At 46.8% G+C, this 25,473-nt stretch overlaps 1 protein-coding gene across 1 annotated transcript; it reads left to right on the top strand.

Moving 5' to 3' along the window:
• The first annotated feature begins 533 nt into the window (after positions 1-533).
• LOC147124949 (uncharacterized) lies at positions 534-22,610 on the top strand. The gene is made up of 3 exons (XM_085989279.1): positions 534-613; positions 960-2,979; positions 22,533-22,610. The coding sequence occupies exons 2-3, from the start codon at positions 1,396-1,398 to the stop codon at positions 22,608-22,610; spliced, it is 1,662 nt and encodes a 553-aa protein (XP_085845405.1). The 5' UTR covers positions 534-613; positions 960-1,395.
• Positions 22,611-25,473: the final 2,863 nt, after the last annotated feature.

The raw sequence follows: 25,473 nt of genomic DNA, 5'->3' as shown, positions 1-25,473 counted from the left end.
GGGTGGTCAGCAGTTTGATGGGAATAGGGTCGAGGGAGCTGGAGATGGGTCTCATGGACAAGATGAATGCGGAGGTCATGAGGGGAGATCGGAGAGAAACTGGGGAAACACGGTGCACCTGGATGCAGTGCAGGAAAAGATTCCATGACCTTCAACGCACTGGAAAAGTAAGTATGAAGTTCCCATCACCCTCAATCTGATCCCCATTGCCTTTCCTCACCAACACACAGCTTTAGCAATCTCTTCCCCCACATCCCACTTGACACTTTCCCATCCCCTCTCTCTCTATGCTTACAATCACATAACTATTCCACCATGCAGCCCTCACACTCCCACCATGCAGCCCTCACACTCCCTATCACTCTGATGCTTTGAACACAACTGACAACACACAGGGAGGGCCCTTGGTCTTGCAACCTCACTCCATCTTTGTGTAGCCAAGTGGGAAAATGCAGTGAATATTTAAGTCCACTAGATGGCGCGGTTCATTTTCCCCTTTAGAATTTGAGAAAAGGGTTATGGGTAAGGCCATGTGATGCCAAAGGAACCTCCCCTTTCTTCACAGCCTCCATTTTCTAGATCCAGCGTGGGGGGTGTGCTCAGGAGAGTTGGGGTGAATATGACTTTTTAAATGAACTTAGTCTGCGTAAAGTACAACTAAAACAGCATTTAGTGCAGCCAGACATAGTTTTAAAGTGATATTGTTTCCCAAATCACTCGATATCACGGGGATGCTTGTAGATTGTCCCACCATGTGCTGGTGTTAACCTTTGTTAAAATTGTTGTTGAGTCCTTGGGGCTACGTTTCGAACGAGTTTAATACTTTCTGTTTGCTTGTAAGAGGTGACAAGTGATAACGGGACATACGAATGTATGGTATGATATGTTTTGTTTTGTATAATGATTGTTAGTTAATTAACTGCCTTCACCTGTGGTTTGCCTCATGTTCTGTTTTGCAGCAAGCCACTGCCGTATTTTGTCGACTGTATTTTATGTATTTACAATTTCATCCTAAACCTAGACCCAAGTTATTAATACAGAATAAAAAACCCCAAAAACGAAAGTTCGTGTCCTGTGCTGCTCCATTTCGCCAGGCTACACATTTTGGTACCAGGAGTGGGGTCTGTTAGCTTGGAGTTTCTCAGGTTTGGGAAAGTTACATAAAATACGGCAGTGGGGGAAGAGCGGTGTGGTGCCAAGTGGACCTGGAGACGGACGGAGAGTACTGCCTGGGGTTGCTAAGGAGGACCAGACCAGACAGACGGGATCCAGAGGGCGCCAGGACCAATCTGGGAGAGGACCCATCAAGGCACCGAGGAGGGACACCATTGGAGAAGAATCGTCGCAGCGGCCATCCCATTCAGTGACTGTCAGGGACTTGTGAACTGAGTCAAAATGTTAGACCCTCCTGAGGAGGCGGGTGGAGCTCACAATTCGGATGGTGAGGACAATACCTCTAGTGTGGGTGAGGGCAACCAGATAGATGAACTCAAGGCACAGATTTCAGAGTTGAAAAAAAACCATGACCAAGCAATGGCAATTATTGCCACTCTAGGTAATGGGGCAACCAAGTCATATGTGTATGTACCCAGAGAGCGTCAGATCCAACCATTCAGTGGTGAGGTATCCAAAGATAGTCGTTCAGTTGATGAGTTCATTGAAGAGGTTGAAAGTGTACTACGAGCTAGAGATCAGACTCCTGCAGAGCAGGTAGATTTCATTCGATCTTTGTTGAGGGGGGCAGCCCTACAGGAAATTAGGTTATGGTTGGGTGGAGAGTCTAAGCAGCCCAGTGACCTGTTCAGTTACCTAAGGGGGGCTTTCACCGAAAAACGCAGTGAGTCCCAGCTGTTAGAAACTTTCTATGGACGCAAGCAAGAAGAGGGTGAAGATTTCCGAGAATACTCACATGCACTCTCTCAGATTATTAGAACTTTGGTAAAGCAATCACCTGATGCTGTGCCGGACACAAAACGGGTTGTCAGAAACAGATTTGTTGATGGTGTTAGAGATCCCTCACTCCGGAGAGAGTTGCGCAAGTTTGTACGAGACAACCCCCAGTCTACCCTGTTCGATGTACGTGAGGAAGCTGTCTTATGGTCCTTAGAAGACCAGCCCTGTAGCACTAAAGTTGCAAAGAGCAAGAATGTAGTGTGTGACAGTACGGGGAGGGATCTTCAGTGTTCTGCCATTGGGGTACCAGGCAGCCAGGCTGTCACTTTACAGGATGTTCTTAAAGTGGTGGCGGAACAGGGTAAAGCTATCGGGGAACTAACAGAGGCAGTACGGGGTCTTGCTCTACAGAAGGAAAACACGGGTAATGACAAGGTTGGGAAACCTAGAGCCAAGCCAAAGTTCACTGATGAAGGTCAGCCTATTTGCTTTAAGTGTAACGGGGCGGGGCACATTGCCAAACAGTGTCCTCAGAAGCACGAGGTAGCAAACACATCCACCACTGCTGGCTGGGGTGCAGGAAAACTAACTCCCTCGATTGCCATGAGCCGGGCAATGCGAGGAAAACCTGCAGGCTCTCAGAACAGTACTGGTATTCGTGACAGATTTCTTGACCGTGCAGTAGGTAAATGTCCAGTAGTAGATCTCAAGATTGGGGGGGTTACTGCTAACTGTTTACTGGATACCGGGAGCCAAGTCAGCACTATTACTGAAGTTTTTTTCAAAGAGCACTTACTTGGGAGGGATGAGGATATGCTGCCTACAACCGGGTGGCTTAAGATCACTGCCGCCAACGGGTTGGACATTCCCTACTTGGGCTACCTTGAGTTAGACGTTGAAACTATGGGCATAACCTTACCCGAATGTGGTTTCCTGGTAGTCAAAGAGCATCAGCAGTCACAGCCTGCAGCACCAGGTCTTATTGGTATGAACATCATCAGCCGATGCAGACAACTAGTTCATGCTGAGTTTGACACTACTCTAGGGGGAAAGTTGGATTCAGATTGGAGGGAAGCATTTCAGCAAGTACAACAGTGTAACATCACTCCAAAGTCATCTTCTGTCCGTGTAGCTGGTAGGGGTGCTGTACATGTGCCTGCGTCTTCCATAGCTACAGTCTATGTAAAGGGACTTAAAACTCAGTCAGGTGGCAGCACTAAAATGCTGTTGGAGCCAGGTAACACACCATTGCCAGGTGGCCTGGTAGTTGTCCCCACTCTAGTTGAATCAAAGGGACATTTATTTCCAGTGCAGGTGGTAAATTTCTCTGAGGAGGATGTGTGGTTAAGCCCCAGGACCAGGCTTGGTATTCCGACTCAGGCAGAGTGTGTAGACAAGGACTCCTGTGAGGTGCGATTTCAACGCATCTCCGCTGACACAGAGGAAGTAACTGTTGGCAGAAAAGAAGGACAGATGACAGACCAAGACATTCAGTTGCTTTTGGACAAACTACACATAGGTGGCACACAGGGCCAACAAGCAGAGTTAGGTGCACTTTTAGCCAGGTATTCGGAAGTATTTGCTTTTAAGGATGAGGACCTAGGCTACACTGATAAAATTGAGCATGAGATTAACTTGGTAGATGACGCACCAGTTACAGAGCCATACCGTCGTATCCCACCTACACTGTACAAAGAGGTGAGGGACCACATCACTAAGCTTTTAAGAAAGCGTGTCATCCAGGAGAGCAATAGTTCATACGCTTCACCCATAGTGGTAGTTCGTAAGACTGATGGAGACATACGACTATGTGTTGACTTTAGGAAACTAAACTCAAAAACCAGACGTGACGCATTTCCTTTGCCCCGCATTGACGAGAGTTTTGATGCCCTTCATGGTGCAAAGTTCTTCTCGACCATTGATCTTGCAAGTGGGTACCACCAGGTTGCTGTCCGTGAAAGTGACAGGCCTAAGACTGCTTTTACAACTCCTTTTGGCCTTTTTGAGTACCTCAGAATGCCTTTTGGTGTCTGTAATGGACCTGCGACTTTTCAACGACTTATGCAAGCGACTATGAGCGACTTAGTGTTCCACATCCTATTAGTGTATTTAGATGACATCCTTGTGTTCTCTCAGACCTTCCCGGACCATTTAGAGAGGCTTGAGACAGCTCTAAGACGACTGAAAGAGACAGGGTTGAAAGTAAAGCTTGAAAAGTGTCACTTCCTGCAGCAGGAAGTCAGGTTCCTTGGGCATCAAATTTCAGGGGAGGGTATAGGGACAGATCCAGAGAAAATTGCCGCCGTAAAGAAGTGGCTGGTCCCCAGTACAGTCAAAGATCTGAGGTCATTTCTTGGTTTCTGTAGTTATTACAGGAGGTTCGTTGAGGATTTTTCTAAACGAGCTGGCCCTCTCCATGACGTAGTCAATGCATGCCTTAGGGAAGACAGCCCAGCAAAAGCAAAACGGTTGTTTGAAGGTTCATGGACAGCTGCGTGCCAAGCTGCTTTCGAACAGCTGAAAGAAAAGCTGATCAGTGCTCCAGTGTTAGGTTACACAGATTTCACTCAGCCTTTTATTGTAGAGACGGATGCCAGTAACCTAGGATTAGGTGCCATCCTCCACCAGCAGCAGGGAGATAGGAAGAGAGTGATAGCATATGCCAGTAGGAGGCTCCGTAATGCTGAAAGAAATGACAGAAACTACAGCAGTATGAAACTAGAGCTCCTCGCCCTCAAATGGGCTGTTTCAGAGAAATTTCGAGGTTACCTTCTAGGTTCCAAGTTCACTGTCATAACAGATAACAACCCCCTGTGTCACCTTTCTACAGCTAAGTTAGGTGCTGTTGAGCAAAGATGGGTGGCTCAGTTAGCTGTTTTTGACTTTGACGTCAAGTACCGCCCAGGCCGCTGTAATGCAGCAGCAGATGCCCTCTCTAGGCAGCCGTTAGCAGGGGAGCCCGAGTCAGACAGTGGGGATGCGGACTATGATGGTTGTGTGGCCATATGTAATGTCACTCACAAGGGAACAGCTCTAGGACCAGACTTAGGGACAGCAGGAGTCAAGTGCTGTAAAGTCAGACAGATCCGTGTTTCGGACGCAGAAGAAAGTACTGAGCGTAGTGAGTTGCAGGGTAACACACCAACACTTCCCGGTTACTCTAAAGAGGAACTACGTAAGTTTCAGGACACAGACCCCACCCTCAGCGTGTTTAGGAAGTTTTGGGGTGAGCAGCGGAGGCCAACTTACAAGGAGAGGTCGCAGTTATCCAAGCTAGTATTATCCACGTTAAAGCAGTGGCCCCGTATTTGTGAGCAAGATGGTTTGTTGTACCGTGTAATCGAGGATGTCCATGTTGGTGAGTGTCACCAGCTACTACTGCCCTCTTGTTTGAAAGAAGTCGTGCTTGAAGGTGTGCATGATCGTATGGGCCATCAGGGAATAGAGCGCACACAGAACCTTTTGAGACAGAGATGTTTTTGGGTTGGGATGTATGGGGATGTGGAACAGTGGGTCAAGAAATGCGAGAGGTGTGTTTTGACAAAAATGCCCCACCCCAAGATACATGCCCCTATGAAATCATTTCTAGCCTCCCGGCCCCTTGAAGTAGTTGCTGTAGATTTCACCATGCTGGAACCGGCCTCCGATGGTCGTGAGAATGTGTTAGTGGTGACCGATGTTTTCACTAAATTCACACAAGCCTTCCCTACTCGGGACCAAAAGGCTGATACCACGGCAAAAGTCCTTCTCAAAGAGTGGTTCATGAAGTATGGGGTCCCAGAAAGATTGCATTCAGACAGAGGTCGAAATTTTGAGAGTGAAATCATTGCCGAGCTGTGTAAGCTTTATGGTGTAAAGAAAACCCGCACTACCCCACACCACCCAGAAGGAAATGCTCAATGTGAGAGATTCAACAGATCTTCACATGATCTTTTGCGTACACTGCCTCCAGAAAAGAAGCGCCGCTGGCCTGAGCACTTATCTGAGTTGGTGTATGCCTACAATGTAACACCCCATGCTACGACTGGCTACTCACCGTACTATCTGCTTTTCGGGGTTCATCCACACCTTCCTGTAGATGCTTTATTAGGTCAGGAGCAAGTGTTAGACAAGAAACATGAGTGGTTGGTTGTCCACCAAGAGCGTTTGAAGGAGGCACATGCAAGGGCAAGAGAGTACACTGAAAAGAAATCAGCTCAAAGAATTGAACTTAACAAAGACAAAGTGTACTGTCCAACCATTGAGGTGGGTCAGCTGGTATACTTACGACACAGGCCTTTGGGTAGGAACAAAATTCAGGATGCGTGGGGTCCTACTGTGTACAGAGTGGTGGAGGTACAGGGTACTACACATGCAGTTGAGCCTGTAGAGGGCGGTCCTTTAAAAAGGGTCCATAGAGTTAATCTTAGGCCATGTGTTACCCCTGTCCCTGAGCCTAGGCGGACGAGAACCAAGTCCCCTGTCACCGTACCCCCTGTCACTCTTTTGACAGAATCGTTGCCAGAGCCCTCTGATACTGAGTTTGTTGTGGTAGAGGAAGTCACCTATCCAGAGTTAACTCAGGAGGAAAAAGTAAACAATGATCCTGTTGGTAACGCCCAAGATGTACAGGAATCAGAGGCTGTTTCTGAGCCAGAGCATTCAGATCCTTCTGAGTGTGGGACTGAGGTTGAGGTACCCATTCCGGCTCCTCGCAGAACTAAAAGAGCCAATGCTGGGGTAAACCCTAACCCATACCATTTGCCTCAGTCAGCCTGTAATGCAGTCTCACTCAGTCCTGAGGTGTTCTCTCATGTTTTATCGAGTCTGGGTACTGCATTTTTTCGAGAAGCTGTAAAAGAAGTGAAAAACGGGTGCTAAGTCACCGAGGACGTTGACTTTAAAGCAGGGGAGAATGTAGCCAAGTGGGAAAATGCAGTGAATATTTAAGTCCACTAGATGGCGCGGTTCATTTTCCCCTTTAGAATTTGAGAAAAGGGTTATGGGTAAGGCCATGTGATGCCAAAGGAACCTCCCCTTTCTTCACAGCCTCCATTTTCTAGATCCAGCGTGGGGGGTGTGCTCAGGAGAGTTGGGGTGAATATGACTTTTTAAATGAACTTAGTCTGCGTAAAGTACAACTAAAACAGCATTTAGTGCAGCCAGACATAGTTTTAAAGTGATATTGTTTCCCAAATCACTCGATATCACGGGGATGCTTGTAGATTGTCCCACCATGTGCTGGTGTTAACCTTTGTTAAAATTGTTGTTGAGTCCTTGGGGCTACGTTTCGAACGAGTTTAATACTTTCTGTTTGCTTGTAAGAGGTGACAAGTGATAACGGGACATACGAATGTATGGTATGATATGTTTTGTTTTGTATAATGATTGTTAGTTAATTAACTGCCTTCACCTGTGGTTTGCCTCATGTTCTGTTTTGCAGCAAGCCACTGCCGTATTTTGTCGACTGTATTTTATGTATTTACAATTTCATCCTAAACCTAGACCCAAGTTATTAATACAGAATAAAAAACCCCAAAAACGAAAGTTCGTGTCCTGTGCTGCTCCATTTCGCCAGGCTACATTTGTCTCCTTCTAAGTATCTATGCTATGCAATCTTTACACTCACTCCTTCATTCTCACTCAACCTCCACTTGTCTCCCTCATTGCAGGAAAAGAGAGCTCACAATAAAAGGGAAAGAGCCAGGACAGGAGGAGGCCCACCATCATTAGCCCAGCTCACCCCCTGGGAGGAAGCCGTCCTGGAAATTGTCGGGGTTAAAAAAGATGCGCACGTTGGAGACGGACAGACGGGTGCATCACAGCAAGCTGGTGACAGAAAAGTTATCCATCTCTCTCATTGACATTGCATGAGTCGCTAATAATGATTCTGAAGCTGTAACAGATGGACTTATGATCATCTGCAATATGCAATGTGCATGTAACCTTGACCTCACATCTCTAACTCTTTCTTTAACTCCCCCACAGGACCATCGAGAGCCCCCGTCCCCACTGTCCAGGAGGAAGAGCCTGAGCTTCCAGACTCCTCAGAGGAATCTGCAACCTCTGAGGGCGCAGTGTCAGCAGAAATAAGCGCACCCAGCACCAGCGCAGACACTCACACCTCGGTGAGCCCTTCAGGACATAGAGTAATGTTGTCACCTGGTGTATCACAGCTCACAAGTGAGCATCAGCAGATTGTGGAGACAGGGACAGCAGTGGAGAGTCCTCGTCGGAGGGCGCAGGACACTGCCACCTCGGCTCAGCTGCATGTCGACCCTCTGCCTCTGGGTCCATCCATAAGATCAGAGGTGATGGAACTCCATGCAAGGATGCAGGAGTCTCTGGCAGGGTTTGTCTCTAGGCTTGCTGCGAGTGTGGAGCAAATGGAGGAGTTCATAGCGAACATGAGCAGAGCCTTTGTGGAGTCATTGGCGCATGAACGCATCAACACGGAAAGGATGGCTACCAACGTGGAAATGATTGCTGCCTCCATGGTAAGGCTGGCTACGGTAGAGGAGAGGAGGGCTACGGCCATGGAGGAGGTTAGTCGCCAGGGTATGGAAAACTTGGTGAGTGTTCAGAATAGAATGACATCTCTTGAGGAGTGATGGGCATCTATTGAACATAGAAATCAGACCTTCATGGAAGTCCTTCTGAGTAGGACTGCCATTGCAAATACGGGTCCCCATGGACCCCCTGATGTTCAGCAAGGTGCTGTCCAGCCACTTGCAGGCGCGGAGGGGAAGCTGACCCATGAGAGGGAGGTTGGTGGCAGATCTCAAGGAAGTGGGGGTTCCTCTCCAGGCACTCACACTTCCATGTCACTGCAGAGCCCTCGGTCAGAGCCCCACCGGAGTCCACACCCAAGTGAGATAGACGTCTCAACCCCTGCACAGCCACAGGAGCAGCAGACTTTTGACGAGCCCCCACAGGCTCGCCACCCCAGAGGAGGCCCGCCAAAGGTGTCGAGACAGGAGCAGCAGGAAAGTGAGCAAGGGGCCTCCACATCTGCTGAAGCCACATGGGAACCACAACGTAGGAGCACGCGTAAGAGGAAAATAAAGCACAAGTAGTCACAAGGGTAATCACTTGGGTGAAATTTTATGTATTGTTAAAAAAATGCATCAGATGAATTCTGTCAATAAAAAGTCTGATGGCTACTGCTGTATTTGTGGCGTGTGTCATTTCGCGAATGGGACTTTCACATTGAGGGCTTACGATTACTTGTAATTGTCAGTATGCTGGACAAATAGCTAGGAATCCGCAGGGTCTTGGCCATTGTCGATGCTCAGATAAGAAGCTGCGAGGCAAAAGTGCTTGATTGGCTAGGCTAAGCAAATATGGCCAGGATGAGTGCGTTCCTTGCATCCCGGGCAGCAATGTTCTGGTGTAATGCTGCCACTGGTTGTTGGTCCTCTGCAGGATGGTCGTTTTCGCCCTCCTCCTCCTCCTCCTCCTCATCATCATCATCATTATCATCTGAGGAGGGCATGTGAGAAGCCACTTGGTCCTCAGGAATCTGCAAGCCACGACGCTGTGCCATGTTATGAAGTGCACAGCAAACCACGACGATTCTGGAGACCCTGGCTGCTGAATACTGTAGGGCTCCACCTGATCTATCCAGGCATCTGAAGCGCATCTTCAGCAAACCGATGGTTTGCTCGATAATGGATCTGGTGGAAATGTGGCTGGAGTTGTAGCACTCCACAGCTTCATTGGCTGGCCTCCTCAACGGCATCATTAGCCAAGCCCTCAGGGGATAGCCCTTGTCTCCAAGTAGCCATCCGTGAAGTTGGTCTGGCGGACTGAATAGCGGAGGCACACTAGACTGGTGCAGTATGAAGGAGTCATGGCAACTGCCAGGGTACATGGCACAAACATGCAAAGTTTCCTTCTTGTGGTCACACACCAGCTGAACGTTAAGGGAGTGGAAGCCCTTGCGGTTGACAAAAATACCTGGATTGCGATGGGGTGCACTAAGGGCCACATGTGTGCAGTCAACAATGCCCTATACCCTCGGAAAGCCTGACAGATGAGCTAATCCAACCGCTCGCGCCGTCACACTTGCGCGATCCTTGGTGAAATGGATGTGATTGTGCGCGAGGGCAAAGAGGGCATTGGTTACCTGCATGATGCAAGTGTGTGCGGCCGCCTGGGAAATGCCGCTGATGTCTGTTGATGATCCTTGGAATGAGCCTGAGGCAAAAAAGTTGAGTGCGGTGGTGACTTTGATGGCCACTGGTAAGGAGTGTCCACCTGGTCCTCTGGGCAGCAGGTCTTGCTGTAACATTGCGCAGATGTCAGTCACTACCTCTTGCGAAAGTCAGAGCCGCCTTTGGCACTGCTGCTCAGTCATGTTGAGGTAGCCGACCCTGTGTCTGTAGACCCTGTTTGGGGGGTACCTCCTGCGCCGACGGGCTTCCAGGCGCTGGCCCCTTCTGGCCTGTGCTGCCTCAGGTGGGTGAGCAGCAGCCTGTCGCTCCTGCTGCTGCTGCTGTTGCTGGTGCTGCTGTTGTTCCAGTTTCTGCTGCTGCCGCGCCTGGTGCTCGAGCTCCTCTAATGCCCAGAAGGGAAGGAAAAAAAATGGCTCCCATGCTTCTGGCATATGCCTCCATTGAGGAAGTGCTGAGTGAAGGTGGCGAGAGGGGTTTCCCAGGAGTTCACACTGGAGATGTGTGTGAGGCTCCAACCTTCCACAGGTGTGGTTAAGCCTGGTAAAATTTGCCCCAGGCCTGAGACAAAAAATCCTGCCAGCTGCAAATGATGGCTGATCAAATCTCCTCTTTAATAGTTGACCTGCAGCTGATAGTCAGCAAGCCAATAGTGCTCCCACCAGGTTTCACAGTCGTGATTCCCACCAGGCGTGTTTTACGTGGGAAAAGGGTTAAAAGTGCAAGGGACTGTTAAAATTGCATTATAGAGGCCATTTAGTGGTGATTAAGGGCCTTAAAGACCAGTTCCGCCTGTTCGGTGCAGGATGGATTCGGGATCATCAGACACGCCTGAGTAAAAATGGCTCGGCGTCGCGAACCAGGCGGGGAGGGTCCCGCCCGCCAGTTTTTGCGATTTTAACCCCCCGCACACCTCCAAGCTCGCCTCCACAGCTCAGTTAAAATCGAGGCCATTAACTCAGTGAAAACTTGTTTGATATATGTTTACTGCTCAGTTTACAGTAGCTACATGATAGAATCATAGAATGGTTCCAGCACAGAGGAGGCCATTTGGCCTGTCGAGCCTGTGCCGGCCCTCTGCAAGAGCACTTCAACTAGTCCCACCCCCCATAGCCTCATAGCCCTACAAATTATTTCCCCTCAGGTACTTATCCAATTCCTTTTTGAAAGCCATGATTGAGTCTGCCTCCACCACCCTTTCAGGCAGTGCATTCCAGATCCTAACCACTCGCTGCGTAAAAAAGTTTTTACTCATGTCGCCTTTGGTTCTTTTGCCAATCACCTTAAATCTGTGTCCTCTGGTTCTCGATCCTTCTGCCAATGGGAATATTTTCTCTCTATCTACTCTGTCCAGAACCCTCATGATTTTGAATACCTCTATCAAATCTCCTCTCAACCTTCTCTGCTCTGAGGAGAACATCCCCAGCTTCTCCAGTCTATTCATGTAACTGAAGTCCCTCATCCCTGGAATCATTCTCGTAAATCTTCTCTACACCCTCTCTAAGGCCTTCATGTCCTTCCTAAAGTGCGGTGCCCAGAATTAGACACAATACTCCAGTTGAGGCCGAACCAATGTTTTATACAGGTTCATCATAACTCCCTTGCTTTTGTATTCTATGTCTCTATTTATGAAGCCCAGGATCCCGTATGCTTTTTTAACTGCTTTCTCAACCTGCCCTGCCACCATCAACGATTTGTGCATATATACCCCCCACCCCCCAGGTCTCTCTGTTCATGCACCCCCTTTAGAATTGTACATTTTAGTTTATATTGCCTCTCCTCATTTTTACTACCAAAATGTATCACTTCGCACTTTTCTGCGTTAAATTTCACCTGCCTGTCTATGTCTTCTTGAAGTCTATCACTATCCTCCTCACTGATGGATGAGAGCTGCATTAAAAAAAACTGGTTTCCACTGAAGGACACACAGGCCCAGAAATTCGGGTCTCCACGGGTGAGTACGCGCTGGGTACTCACCCGTAGGCCCAACGAAAGTGCCGGTTTCATGCATGCACTGCGCATGCGCGGGAAACCGGAACTTCCGTTCCCTTAAAGGAAGGAGTTCAGAGGTCGAACGCGTACGCCGGAGAGGCAGCGCGTGCGCCTGGAACTTATGCTTTTTTTCCAGGTTTCTCCAGGAGGGTAAGTCTCCAGCAGTTACACTTTTAAAAAGCAGGCACAAGGCCTACTTTTAACAAGGTAAGTGGTGAATTAAGTAAAATTAAAACATTTTTTCCACAGGTTTATTATTTTTAAATACTTTAAAGAAAGTTAAGTTTATTTTTAGCCCCGTTAGAAAATGTAATTAATTTTTTCAAAAATTTAAATTATCGTTTAAAATAGTTATTTTATATAATTTATAGTTATTTTAAAAATGTGATTTAAAAAAAAAATTATTTGAAGTTTTAGTTATGTTTTGGGGCTTATAGTATTTATAGTTTTGACAGCTCTTCCTGTCAATTTTATGAATGGGCATTTCCCTGCTACAATTGGCTCTCCATGGCCCACGTGATTCCAGGGGACACTCCGAACTAACTGCACCCCTGGGATACGCAAGCACTGCGCACCGGCAGTTGGCGGAGGCCCAGGATCGGAATCCCAAGCGGGCCCACAACACAACGGCTGGCACTCTAGGTAAGTGCAGGTCGGCGGCTTGCACCCGCGGGAAGCCTCCGACCCAAATTTCTGGGCCACTATAAAATGTAACAGAATCACTGCCCAACATGCTCTGAAGGCTGGTCTGGCTCAACAGATAAAGAGGAAGCTGAAGAGCTGATTAACATTTTAATGTAGGTGCCTGATATGGAGAATGTCGATGAGTCATAGGTCAAATAGTTGGAATACTGAATTTTTTCAGATATCTCATGGGCACTTTGACACCAGGGAAAGTCTTGCCAAGAATTGCAATTGTGTCAGCCTTGGCTCATTGGTAGCACTCCCACTTCTGATTCAGAAAGTCATGGGTACAAATCCCATACCAGAGACTTGAGCACATAATCCAGGCGGACTCTTCAGTACAGTACTGAGGGAGTTCTGTACTGTCAAATGTGCCATCTGTTGCATGAGACGTTAAACCGAGGCCCCATCTGCCCTCTCAGGTAGACGTAAATGATCACATTGCTGTTTGTGAGACCTTGCTGTGCCTTTCCTACATTACAACAGTGACTTCAAAAGTACTTAATTGGCTGTGAAGTGCTTTGAGACATCCGTTAAGCTGCACGGCGGTCTGGAGATCCCGCACAAGCCGTTCGCCAGCTTTTAAATGGAAAAAAACCGCACATGCGCAATAATTTGAATGGGCCGCGCAGCCCGTTAAAGCGGCCGCACATCCAAAAAAATTAGCGCGAACATTGACATGCAAGTCTTTAAAGCCTTTCTTTAACTCTTGGAAAGCCTTAAAAGACTCAGATGGGGTGGGAGTTCAATGTTCCTTCTAATTTTCTTTGGCCCTCTGTGGCCCCTTTAAGGGGCTACGTGGGCCATTCAAAATACCGCGCCTGTGCGGTTTTAATTTTGAAAAGTTGGCAAGCCGGCTATGCAGGTTCCATGGAGCGCAACTAACAGGGAACATTGGAGGGGTAATTTTTATCTAACTCCCCCAGTGGGAAACTGACATGGTCAGATCAGTCCCTGGTTTTACACACCACTTTTGGATGGCATGTCAAACGGACGGCCGATCTCATTTTATCAGTTTCCCCCCCGGACGGGTTCGGTTAAAATTTCCCCTCCATCAGTGTCTTTTAAGGCATTTCCAGCTGTATTTATGCCGCCTTATTGATTAGATCAATGCACTTTTCTACAATCATTTTCTGTAAATGGCAATTTGTTGTTTTTCTTTACAAAACCTGTTTAACCACTGATAGAACATTATGTTATTAGAACATAACATGGAGTATTTAAAGGTGGACAAGAAAGATCATGGATTATCTGAGCAATAATAAAATGGTGTCACTTAGGCTAGAAGTTATTAGCTAATGATTGCGCTAAAATTGCTTTCTGTTGCTTATAATATAACTATCACTTTATTCACTGATTGTGGTTAATCCCCACCCTGAATTTTGATTCACTTGACCTCTCTCATTGACAAATGATAAGAACCAGTAACGCTGTAATTTCGTACAGAAGAGATTCTGACCACTTCACTGTCGTCAAACAGCAACCCCTCATTGTCTAGCATGGACGATTAGGGGTTGTGAATACTCTATTGGCATTGGGCCAACAGATGCACACATGCACACACACCAAATAGTTCCTATATCACCTAGCACGTGTTAGGCCCCAAATATATGTCCGCTTTTGTTAAAAGAAAAGACAGAAAATGGAAGAGTTCTTATGGACACTAATCTCAAACAGAAACAGGATTAATAGAGACCTTTAGAAGACAGTAGTCAACACGGTCAAAGGAAAAACAACTTCTGCATTAATCCTGCTGATGAAAATTAATTGTCCAGATACAGAATTTCAAGAACTGTGAGAAAAATATATCAGGCCAACAGACTTCCAAATTCATTTTGATTTCAAGTGACTCCCAAAGATATTTTACAAAAAGAAAATACTACAGATGCTGGAAATCTGAAATAAAAACAGAAAATGCTGGAGATACTCAGCAGGTCAGGCAGCATCTGTGAAGAGAGAAACAGAGATAAAGATATTTTATTTTGTTTTAGGTTTTGTATACATTGTTAATGAGTGTTGCCCTGATATTGGTGGAGGGTGTCACCACTGGGGATTCGAGCATTGTTTTGCAACCAACTGTCAATATCAAAAGTTTAGGAAGGATAAAGCTCCTTTAACAATGTCGCACTAATGTGCCTTCACCTCCAACTCAGAAAGCAAGCCCACTGCCCCTGTGTGACATTTCCTATTGCCATCCTTTGACATCTCTGAGTGAGGCTGCTAATTTCAGTATTAACTCATGCTGAATTATGGATTATATGGTACTGGTGACCTGCCATCTCTAGGAACTGGAGCAACACTCATGAATGTAATTTCGCTTTGAACCAAGAAAAAGAGTGGACTATCTGTTTGGAATAGACTTGATATCAGAAAAAAGAGGACATAGTTCTTAATTCATTAAAAGCACCACACCTCACAGAAAGTGTTGTAGACAGAGTTTACTGCATTGATTTGCCGGAATAGATTAGTTCAATGATACATAGTAAACTATTGCACTTAAATATGTCAGTGATGTCTCTATGGTGCAGTTAATTTCATTAACAGCTCATTGCAATTAACTCATCTGTCAAGATCCGAATAGTGACCAGTATTCTAATTTCAAGGGGGATTGTTTATAAGGCACTTTACCAGATTGGTAAAGATAAGGGTGAACAAGAGCCTGGTCAGTAACTTGATTATGGTATTGCATCATTAGCAAGGGGGCAGATCTTGACTGTGTGTGATAGTGTAAAACAAGTTATAGCGAATCGGCAGCATGTTTTACATCTCTCCCCATTGAAGTCAATGGAAATAAAAGTCAGGAGAGGTGTAAAACAGGCTGCTGACTCGCTATCACCCATTTTATGCTATCTGCATTAATCCTAAAGATGAAAATTCATTGTCCAGATACAGAATTTCAAAAACTGTGAGAAAAATGTATCAGGCCAACAGACTTCCAAGTTAATTTTGTTTTCAAATGACTCCCAATGTCACTCTAATCTCAGTCAGGCCATTTATATTGAACCTGGATGCAAACTTTCCCTGCACACCGAAGTTTTCTTATAACCAGGGTTACAGTGACTGAATAAATCAAATTCCATGTCTATCACCAGGTTTTCTGAGACGTTTTAGTAGTGTTTGGGGATCACAAGCCCCAATTCTGTTCATGAATAATTAGGCCCATTGATTTATGTTGGCTGTTTTTATTCCATGCGATTTTCCAGTATTTTTACCAGTGTTTTTTGAGATTGTATTCCAAAAAAACCTCAACTGAGTAGAGTTGCTACTTTCTTCACATGACCCTCTGCGTTAAAGTTTCTCTAGGCTAGAAATTCATTATAGCCCAGGAATGGTGGCTAATGCTTTAGACTGCATGCAAAATTCATGCTCACTGCTCAAAGAAATGATTGGAGCACTGATTCAAGTCTTTAAGCTCAAGCTCATTGGCGTTACACTCAAAGGGTGGACCAATATCAGGTACAGTCTAATCGCAACTCATCATTGCCACAGGCTTTTCCCAGTTCTTAAAGGGGTGGTTCATTGATGCTGCAGAATCTCATTCTCAGCATTGCTAGCTGTGCAACTGCCTCAGCAAACAGCAGCACATCAAGGAAAAGGAGCCAGAGGACTGAAGCAGCTGTACTCATGGCAGATCCACGCCACAGGGAGAGAGCCCGCAGATTCTGTGATCAAGCTTTGGAGGCATTGGTGTAGCTGTGGAAAGACAGAGGGCAGTGCTCCACCTGACAAGTGGCAGGAGGCCCTCGCTGCAAGTCGTCCGCACCATGTAGAAGGAGGTAGTGCAGCATGTCTCGGGTGGCACTGTGGTCCCCAGGACCCACACACAGTGCAAGAAGAAATTTAATGACCTCACTCAGGTGGTCAGGGTGAGACAATGCTTCAACAAATGCTACTTACAACCATCTGAACCACAGTCTTCACAGACTGCCCAAAGCATCACACCTCCAGCTCTCACCTACCAACAATCTCTACCTACCAAAACTCACACCCGCATCTCACACCTTGCATATAATGACAGATATTAAACTATGACAGGCACATCAACCAAGCGCTCCACACTCACTCACACACTTCCCATTCTTATGCAGGCCAAGGTAGCTCACAACAGGAGGGAGCAGGATTGCACACGTGGGGGACAAACCGACACCCAACCATTGTCTGAGCTGGAGAATAGAGTGCTGCATATTATTTGGCGCCGTGGCCACTGGTGATGTTGACCCCCTTGGGGACAACAATGGTATGTTCATTCCTACTCCTTCTCACAGCCCACTTGCCCCTCACCCCACAAGCATTTTGCACCTTCCAGCTAACCATGCTGTATGCATGCATTTCTCCCTTCCTGCCCCCCTCCCCTCACCTTAACCTGACTCTTGTGCCTTTATGCTTTCAGATAATCAGCAAGCACCTGAGCATCCTGTTCCTGAGGGCACCATAGAGAGCAAGGCGGGAGAAGAGGAGGAGGAAGAACACACTACGTCACTGCATCTCTCACCCGCAGACACCAGCTCAGATGCTGGCACTACGCGTTCTTTAGGTGCTAGTATAGTAGTGGAAGCTGCACAGGGTGAGGCCCCGAGGACGAGTGGGCTGCAGCAAGGCCGGGGGAATTGGTAGCTCGGGGGCCAGCTCCCCGGAGAGTGAGTTTGCATGTGAGTTCTGCTGCACAGGACTCAGATGAGGACCTCAATGGGGAGGCGTTTAGAAGAAGGGTGATGGCCATGCACACAGAGATGATAGCTGCAATGGCAAGGGTGCCTGAGAGCCTCTCGGCAATGGTAAGGAGCATGGAAGAGTCCGCCTCAAACATTGCACAAAGCTCTGCGCACACCATGGAGCCCATCATTTCCAGTCTGCAAAGGATGGTAGACTCCCAGAGAGACTGTGATGACCCAGACCTGATGCCACGTGTTATGGGCGATCTGACAGCTGCCATTGCAGTACAGGCAGAAGCAACGCAACGTCTTAACGCTGTAATGCAGTCTATGCTTGGTGGCATCCCATCCCATACTGCTTTCATGCAGTCTCAGCTTGATGCCACGCAAGCTCTGACTGCTGCCATCATGGCTGGGTCTACCACCATCGACCGAGGCTTTCATAGTGTCGCAGCAGGCCAGCAATCTGTGCTCCAACAGATTGCTCGGGATGCTGAGGTGCTGCCCCGGGGGAGTGGCAGTGGGTCAGTGAAGCAGAAACCTGCTGTCCTCTCTCAGGATGACAGCATTCCTGCTCCCACCACTGCCACTCCATCATTGCCCTTGTCGCTGCCTGTCACCCAGCCAGCCCAGACTACTGCCGCCCATGCTGAGGTGGTGCAGTCTACAGCTGGACCTTCCAGGCCCAGAGCTGGTCGACAGTGTCCTGCAAGGCCATCTGAAGTCTCCCGCATGGACACTCAGCAGCCTTCCACCAGCCCTGCTGCAGCCATTGGGCCAACACTTCGTAGGAGCACTGGAGTAGGCAAAGGCACAGTAACGAGAGGCATTAAGGGATTGCACAAGGGTAAAAAGATAATATTTTTGTTGTAAATATGTGTTCAGTGATTATTGATAAATTTATTAATTCAGTTTGAATTCTTTTGTGGTATGTCTCATTTCAGCTTTGCGCTGTGACATGGCCTGTGACAGGGATGGAATGATGGGGATTTGGTGAGCAACAGGGAACTGGGGTTTAATTCATTCTAACCGCAGTCTGATGAGGAGGTCACAGACCGCCCTTCCGGAAGGCTGATTGAGTGGCTGCTTCCTCCCTCGCTCCTGTTCCTCCTCCTCCTCATCCTCCTTTTCATCCTCCTTGTTTTCCTCCTCCTCCTTGTCTTCCTCTTCCTCCTCATCTTCCTCCTGCTCGTCTCCCTCTTCCTCCTCCTGCAATCCCTGATGGCAAGGGCTGGGCCCTCATGATGGTCAAGTTGCGGAGCATGCAGCAGACCACCACAAAATTGGACACCCGCTCAGCCGAGTACTGGAGGCCTCCTCCTGAGCGGTCAAGGCAGCAGAACCATTGCTTGAGAAACCCGATGGCCTGCTCGATGATGTTCCTGGTGGCAGCATGGCTCTCATTATATGAGTGCTGGGCAGGAGTTTTGGGATTGTGGAGGGGTGTCATCAGCCAGGTGGAGAGCGAATAGCCCTTGTCTCCGAGCAGCCAGCCATGAGCTTGACATGATGGCTGGAAAAGTGCTGGCACACTGGTCTAGCGCAGAATGAAGGCATCATGGTTGCTGCCAGGATAGCAGGCATTGACGTTGAGGATTCGCTGTCTGTGGTCACACACCAATAGCACATTAAGTAAGTGATAGCCTTTGCGGTTACGGAAGATGTCAGGATTGTTATCCAGTGCTCACAAAGCCATGTGTGTGCAGTCAGTGCACACTGCACCATGGGGAATCCCACTATCCTGGCAAAGCCACTTACACGCTCGTCCTGCTTCTCTCTGGTGATGGGAAAGGAAATGTAGTCCCTTCTCCTACTGTAGAGAGCCTCTGTGACCTCCTGGATGCAGCAATTGATGGCAAACTGTGAGATGTTAGCTCTGTCTCCTGTTGCAGACTGGAAGGATCCGCTGGCGAAGAAATTGAGGGCGAGGGTGACCTTGACTGCAACTGTGAGAGCTGTGGTCACCCTGATCTGAGGCTGGAGATCTGGTTCCAGGAGGTGGAGAGTTCTGTGACCACCTCCTTGGTGAAGCAGAGCCTTCTAATACACTGCTCCTCGCTTAATTGGAGGGAGGAGAAGTGATCTCGGAATACCCTCGGAGGATAAGGCCTCCTGTTGAGAGCCCTGATGGCCCTCCTCCTCCCTCTGGGCACATGTTCCAGTCTTTCTTGCTGCCTTCACTCCCTCTGCCATTGATCCTGGAGGGCAAGGTTGCATGCCAGTACAGCCCCCATTAATGTAACAAAATGTAGCAGTTTGAATTTTTTAAAGAATAAATGTAGCTACTTTTTAGTTGCCACAACCTCCTCATACAAAATAACCATGAAATTACTCAATGAAACTGTTGGAGTATGTGAAACTGACAAGAAACCACTGAAACTTCACTAACCTGACAGCTGTGAGTCATTACTGGTGATCCCTTTGAATAACATCCCAGGAGCCAGCTTCCTGTTGCTTCACGCCAGCTCTCCCTGTCACTGTTTACTCCAGGCGTGAATCGGCGACAATCAGTTTCACAGATCAGGTGCTCCGTGAGCGTTGCACACTCATTGACATCACGATCCACCTGGCATTGAGGCTCCCGGCGATAACTGTTAGTGGCAGCGCTGCGGGTGGCATTGGATTCGCCTCGCCTCAGCGATAATACTCTAGTACCCCATTAGTGCCATCTGCTGGTGCTAACGGGAGGCGCTAAGGTAGAATTTTTCCCCCTCTGTTTCTATGTACCTATTTTGTTAAAATGGTTACCGTGGAGCTGCCTTTTTTCTTTGCTCATCCACTGTTGCTAGTTGGCCCATGACTGGAAACTGCTGATCGTGACATGCACTGTGACAATAGCCATGAGTGTAGCAATGTGTGCAGGGCAAAATTCATAGGGACTGGAACCTTGTTCTGCTTTAATATTACCTGACAAATCTATGCTTTTCTTCAAGATTTTATCCTACTTGAACCAAGCGTTTCAAGTGATTTTTGCCAGCTCCAAATTTGATGGCTGATTGAGATTAAAACATAGAAACTGAAACACATATATAGAAGTTAAAACACGGAAACAGGCCATTCGGCCCAATCAGTCATGTCTGCATTTAGCCTCCACACAATCATATAGTTCTAATCCCATTTACCCGCCCTGTTGCCATATTCCTTCAACCCCTTTTCCTTCATCGACCTATCCAATCTAATCTTGAATGTTGACATAGGGCCATTGTTTGTGACCCCTCAGCGACCCGAAACAGTCTGATTCTATCTGCTCTGTCCCATCCCTTCATAATTTTACATCTGAGCGAAGAGTAGTTTTCAACCTGAATTCATATTTTGTCAAAAATATTAGCATGTTACAATGACCAGTGAAAATATGTACTAAAAGGAAAATTCAAGTAGCGAAGTGACTGCAAAATCTGATTGTGTGTTGTGCGATAGATGAAGCATTTACACAGCTGAAAGTGTAAAATGTTGTACAAGTTGCCTGTGTCACATTTGGAAACCCAATTCCCAAATTCAAATTCAGGTAACTATGGCCGCGATTTTCCCTACCTCGGCGGGTCTGTGGCGGGCAACATCGGTGGCAGGTCTCGGCCCCGCTCCTGTCTCCAACCCGGTCTCTGATATGACTTTCCCCTGATTGGACTTGTTAAGCCCGCCCAGTGAGTTTGCCAGCCAATTGAAGGAAGCGGGTCTAATGACATCATTTGATGATGCATCATCAGCTGGTTTCCTTAAAGGGACCGTGCACAAGTTTACTTTGACATTTGTGCTGTCAGTGTTCTACAGCATTGAGGTGCTGCAGTGGCACAAACCTTTCAGTGATCTCAGTAGATCATGAAATGTTACTGCAAAGCCACACTCAACCTCATCCTGCTGTGCCACTCATCACATCCCCATCACTCTGCCAACCCTACCATACTCCTGCACATCCTTACTCACACCAACTTACTTTGCACCTCCACCCATCCCTCTCTATCTACATTATCACTTCCCCATCTCACTAGCCACCCCTCACACTCACCCTCATCCTAGTCCAATCATACCAACTAACAACACACAAGGGTAGGCACTTGTGTGTTTTAGCCTATGTTCATGTGAAGGTTATGTTAATGTGCTGTCAAACATTGAAATCTTTATTTTCAGCACTTTGCATTCTTGGACAGATTTGTGTGCACCTTTGGAACTGGCTTAGTGAGTTGCAGTGAATGGTGAGACTTAACAGTACCCCCGCAATGGTGATGAGGGTGAAAGGAATGGCTTAGACATTGCAGGGATGCTTTATGATGCTGTTGTGGGATGGTGCCAACCTGGCACATCATGTGGCAGCCAGGGTGTACAGCATCAAGTGAAGTAAATCTGGCCATGGTGCGGCCATCCCTGGCCTCCCTGGCAGCAATGTAGTTGGGCGCTGATGCCCTCTGTCCTGTGCAGCATCAGGTGATTGCGAAGAAGCTTGGTGTGTTTGTTGGTGTTGCTGGTGTGCCTGGTGATGCTGGTGTGCCTGGTGATGCTGGTGTAGGGGCTGATCGTGGTTAGATTCTGAGTACCAAGGTAAAAGAGTATAATGCGCACCCATGCTGATGGAATAGATGGCAGGTGAAGTAGAGATGACAGAAGCGATCTGTCAATGGTGGGAGAGGCAATGAGGTCAGACTAGATGGAGACTTGTGTAAAGACTTTCAGCATTCTGAACCTGTAGTGGAAATGCAGCTTAGAGAAGCTACTGTTTAAGGGAACATTCTCAATCAGCTGGGTGCTTTGACTTGATATTTGAAGCTGTCCACTCAGCAGTTGATTCAATGGTCACTGAGCTCCCCCCTCAGCTTCACAGACGAAGTCTAGGCACAGCGGGAAACTGTAGGGCGACCTGTCAAATTCTGAAATCTGGGGTAAAGAAGCATTGTTATGTGGCTGTAAACAAGCCACTAATGATTTGAATTGGGTCTCCCGCCACTGCCTTTCAGGTCTGCTCAGCGCTGGCAGACCCGACATCAGGAAAAGCAGGTGAGCGCGTTTCCAACCCGCTGTCAATCATTTTAAATTTCACAGCTGACCCGCCACCACCCACCACCCGCTGAGCGCCGACAAAATTGCGGCCTATGTTTTTTAACCTCTCAGAATTTCAAGTTCAAGTGCTGAATTCTTGATGATCTAGTTGGTTTGTGGACAACTTTAGGTGATCACCTGCTATAACTGTGCTCACCAGACTCACCAACAAAGGTCAATTGTAGGACCCAAGGTCATGATCAAATAAATGGACCCTACATGATAAAGAGCACAAAGGTGTCGGATTGTCATAAAACCCAATTGGTGGACTAACATCCTTTAGGGAAGGAAACCTGTTGTCCTTACCCGGTCTGACCTTTATGCGACTCCAGTCCCACACCATCGTGGTTGAATCTTAACTGCCACGTGAAGCGGCCCAGCAAGCCCCTCAGTTGTACCAAATAGGGATGGGCAATAAATGCCGACCTTGCCAACGATGCCCATATCCCAAGAATGACTTCCAAAAATGTTGACAGAAAATGTGAGTTAATTGAGATAGAGTTATGACTTCACCCTATAATACGGCAGTGTCTCTGAAGTGTTGTTTCTTCCACTATGAAGCCACTTTGAAACCTCAATCAGAGAAGCAGATTTTATACTGAGCAATGTGAAATATAATACGATTCCCTGTACACTGATAATAAAATGCAAAAAGCAAGCAGAGCCTAGGCGAGGAAAGCGCTAACCATATCTTAACATTTCTGCTCAATGTAATAAACCTCATTGCCTTTCCACTGCCAACACAAGCATTCTGTCAGAGGTAAGCTCAAACATATTTGGCGTGAGAATGATCCTTCCCTGATGAAGATTCCAAAATACACAGTAAGTCGATACTATGACCAAGCTATAGTTTTCTAATATGTTAATAATATTATTGCTTGTTGTTCCTGCCTGATAAATTGCCATGATTATTATAAATGAACAGCTCGCATTTTCAAATAATTAACTGTATGCATCAAATATTTTGGACCAAGGAAGATGTACAATTAGCAATTGTATAGGGTGAAAACATACCTCTCCCCCCCCCATCCCTGTTGTACAGAGCAAATTTATTCATCGACACCCCCACACACACAAACCCTCGAGAGTGTACAGTAAAATCTCATTATCTTGGAAACCCTGGAGACTTTAGCATATTTCTGCATGATTAACTCAGAAAATTGTGCGCGGACAGTAAATGTGTCTGAGGAGGATTTCCAAAAGCCAGTCAAACAAAGTATCACAACACAAATTGGCTAATTGTGCTCATGCAGTACATCAGTCACTGACAATGCAAACTTGTAGCGGGACAGATTGCAATTCGTGTTCAAGCAAAAACATGTTCAAGATGTGTTTGAGCAATCATAGCACATGTATAGCTGTAAGTAAATATTATACTAAGTAAGATTCACCAAGGTAGTATTTTCCCCCTAGAGATTGCATGTACTTTTGTGACTGTAGATCCTATTCCAGCCAATCCAGAAAAGTGGCTAACATTAAAACAGGATAAACGACTGAGGCCAAACAACGAAACAAGTTAACCTCTGTCCTAGTGCTCTCAGAAAAGAGAAAAGAAAGAACTGGCATTTATATAGAGCCATTCATGACCTCAGTGTTAAGTCTGTGAATTATTTAGTTAATTAAGACACAGACTAATGAGTAACAATAAAAACAGGTCTTTACTGGTTGGAGGTAGGGACTATACTGAATACAAGATTACTGCACAGTGCTTATATACCGGTGTGTTCACCCCCGGTATTACGTCTACAGCAGCCTGAGAAAGTAGTACATCTCTTAAGGTGGAACAGGCTTAAGCTCTCTTAAGGTGGAACAGGTTACATACACAACACTCCTCCCTTCTTAGCTTTATAGTCATCCCCCCATTTAACCTAACGTAATAACAGATATACATATATAACTTCATGTTTAACGTAACATAATAACATATATACATATATAACTTCATGTCAAAACAGACCACAGATTCAGTCTCTGCGGAAAACAGTTCACAGATTCAATCTCTGTGGTGTAGTCGGTTCACGTTACTCATTCAATAGTCCTTTCATGGATTTAACAGCTTGAACTTCCGAACTGATTTGGCTCCGTTCGGAGGGACCACGTGTGTGATCTGGTAGAGGTGATAATGGTTCAGATGGGTCATCTTCTGTTTCGACTTTTCCTTTTCTGCTTCTTGGATCCTCTCTGGGCTCCACTGTCAGCTGCCAGCTGCATGCAAAGTTTCTCCTTCTCTTCCTCCTTTTTCAGTAGTAGCACCACCATCTCCCGGTGTTTCTTAGACTTTTTGTGATTCATCATGGTTTCTGCACTTTGGGAGTTTTCATCACAAGCTGGGCAGACCAGGTCACTATAATATTCAGTGTCACTCAATAGGTCATGGTAATATTCGGTGTCGTCCTGATCTAGGCCAGCGAGAGGGTCTTCTATTTCCTCCATACCCAGCTGGGCGTTAGCCAGCTTTTGTTCCAAGTCCAGACATCTTTCCTGAAGAGACTTCTTCATGCGTACCTCTTCATCCAGCTTTTTCTGGGCTTTCAGCAAGTCGTTTACTAATGACCTCATTTGAGATTTTACTACTTCAACTTCTTTTGGAGATTGATTGATCGGACTATTCAATCCCCCTACCGGAGCAGCTGTTTCAGCAGTCTGTTGTTCTACGTTGACGTGAGTCAGCGTACTTTTGGCATCCAAGGGCTGCTCTGTTGCAGTCATCTCAGTCTGTGTTGCCACCTCAGCTCTTCCAATAACCTTTGAGAGCTCCGAACCCCTTTCGTTTGAATATTGAAGTTCGCGTTCAAGTTTTTCCCATTTCAGAGTCCTGTCCTTCAGCATATGCAGGAGTTGGCTGACCGTTAACTCCTCTGACATCAGACGTTTTGTGTGCTCCTGCTCCATTTTCTCCATCAGCTGCTTCTGTTGTCTTTCCAGATTCTCCAACTCTATATCAAAGAACTCTTTCGTTGCATTCAACTCTTGCTCAAAACGGCGAAGCATTTGTTCTAATTGCTGTTGTAGTTTGAAATGGAGTTGAGTTCGAGCCCGGTGTCCCTCAGAAATGGGCACATCAGTAGACT

This window comes from Somniosus microcephalus, chromosome 1 (assembly GCF_052327205.1).
Source record: "Somniosus microcephalus isolate GS21.2 chromosome 1, FLI_Smic_1.0, whole genome shotgun sequence".
NCBI lineage: Eukaryota > Metazoa > Chordata > Chondrichthyes > Squaliformes > Somniosidae > Somniosus > Somniosus microcephalus.
Note: the sequence above shows the minus strand (reverse complement) of the source record. Positions and strands in the feature narration are given on the sequence as shown.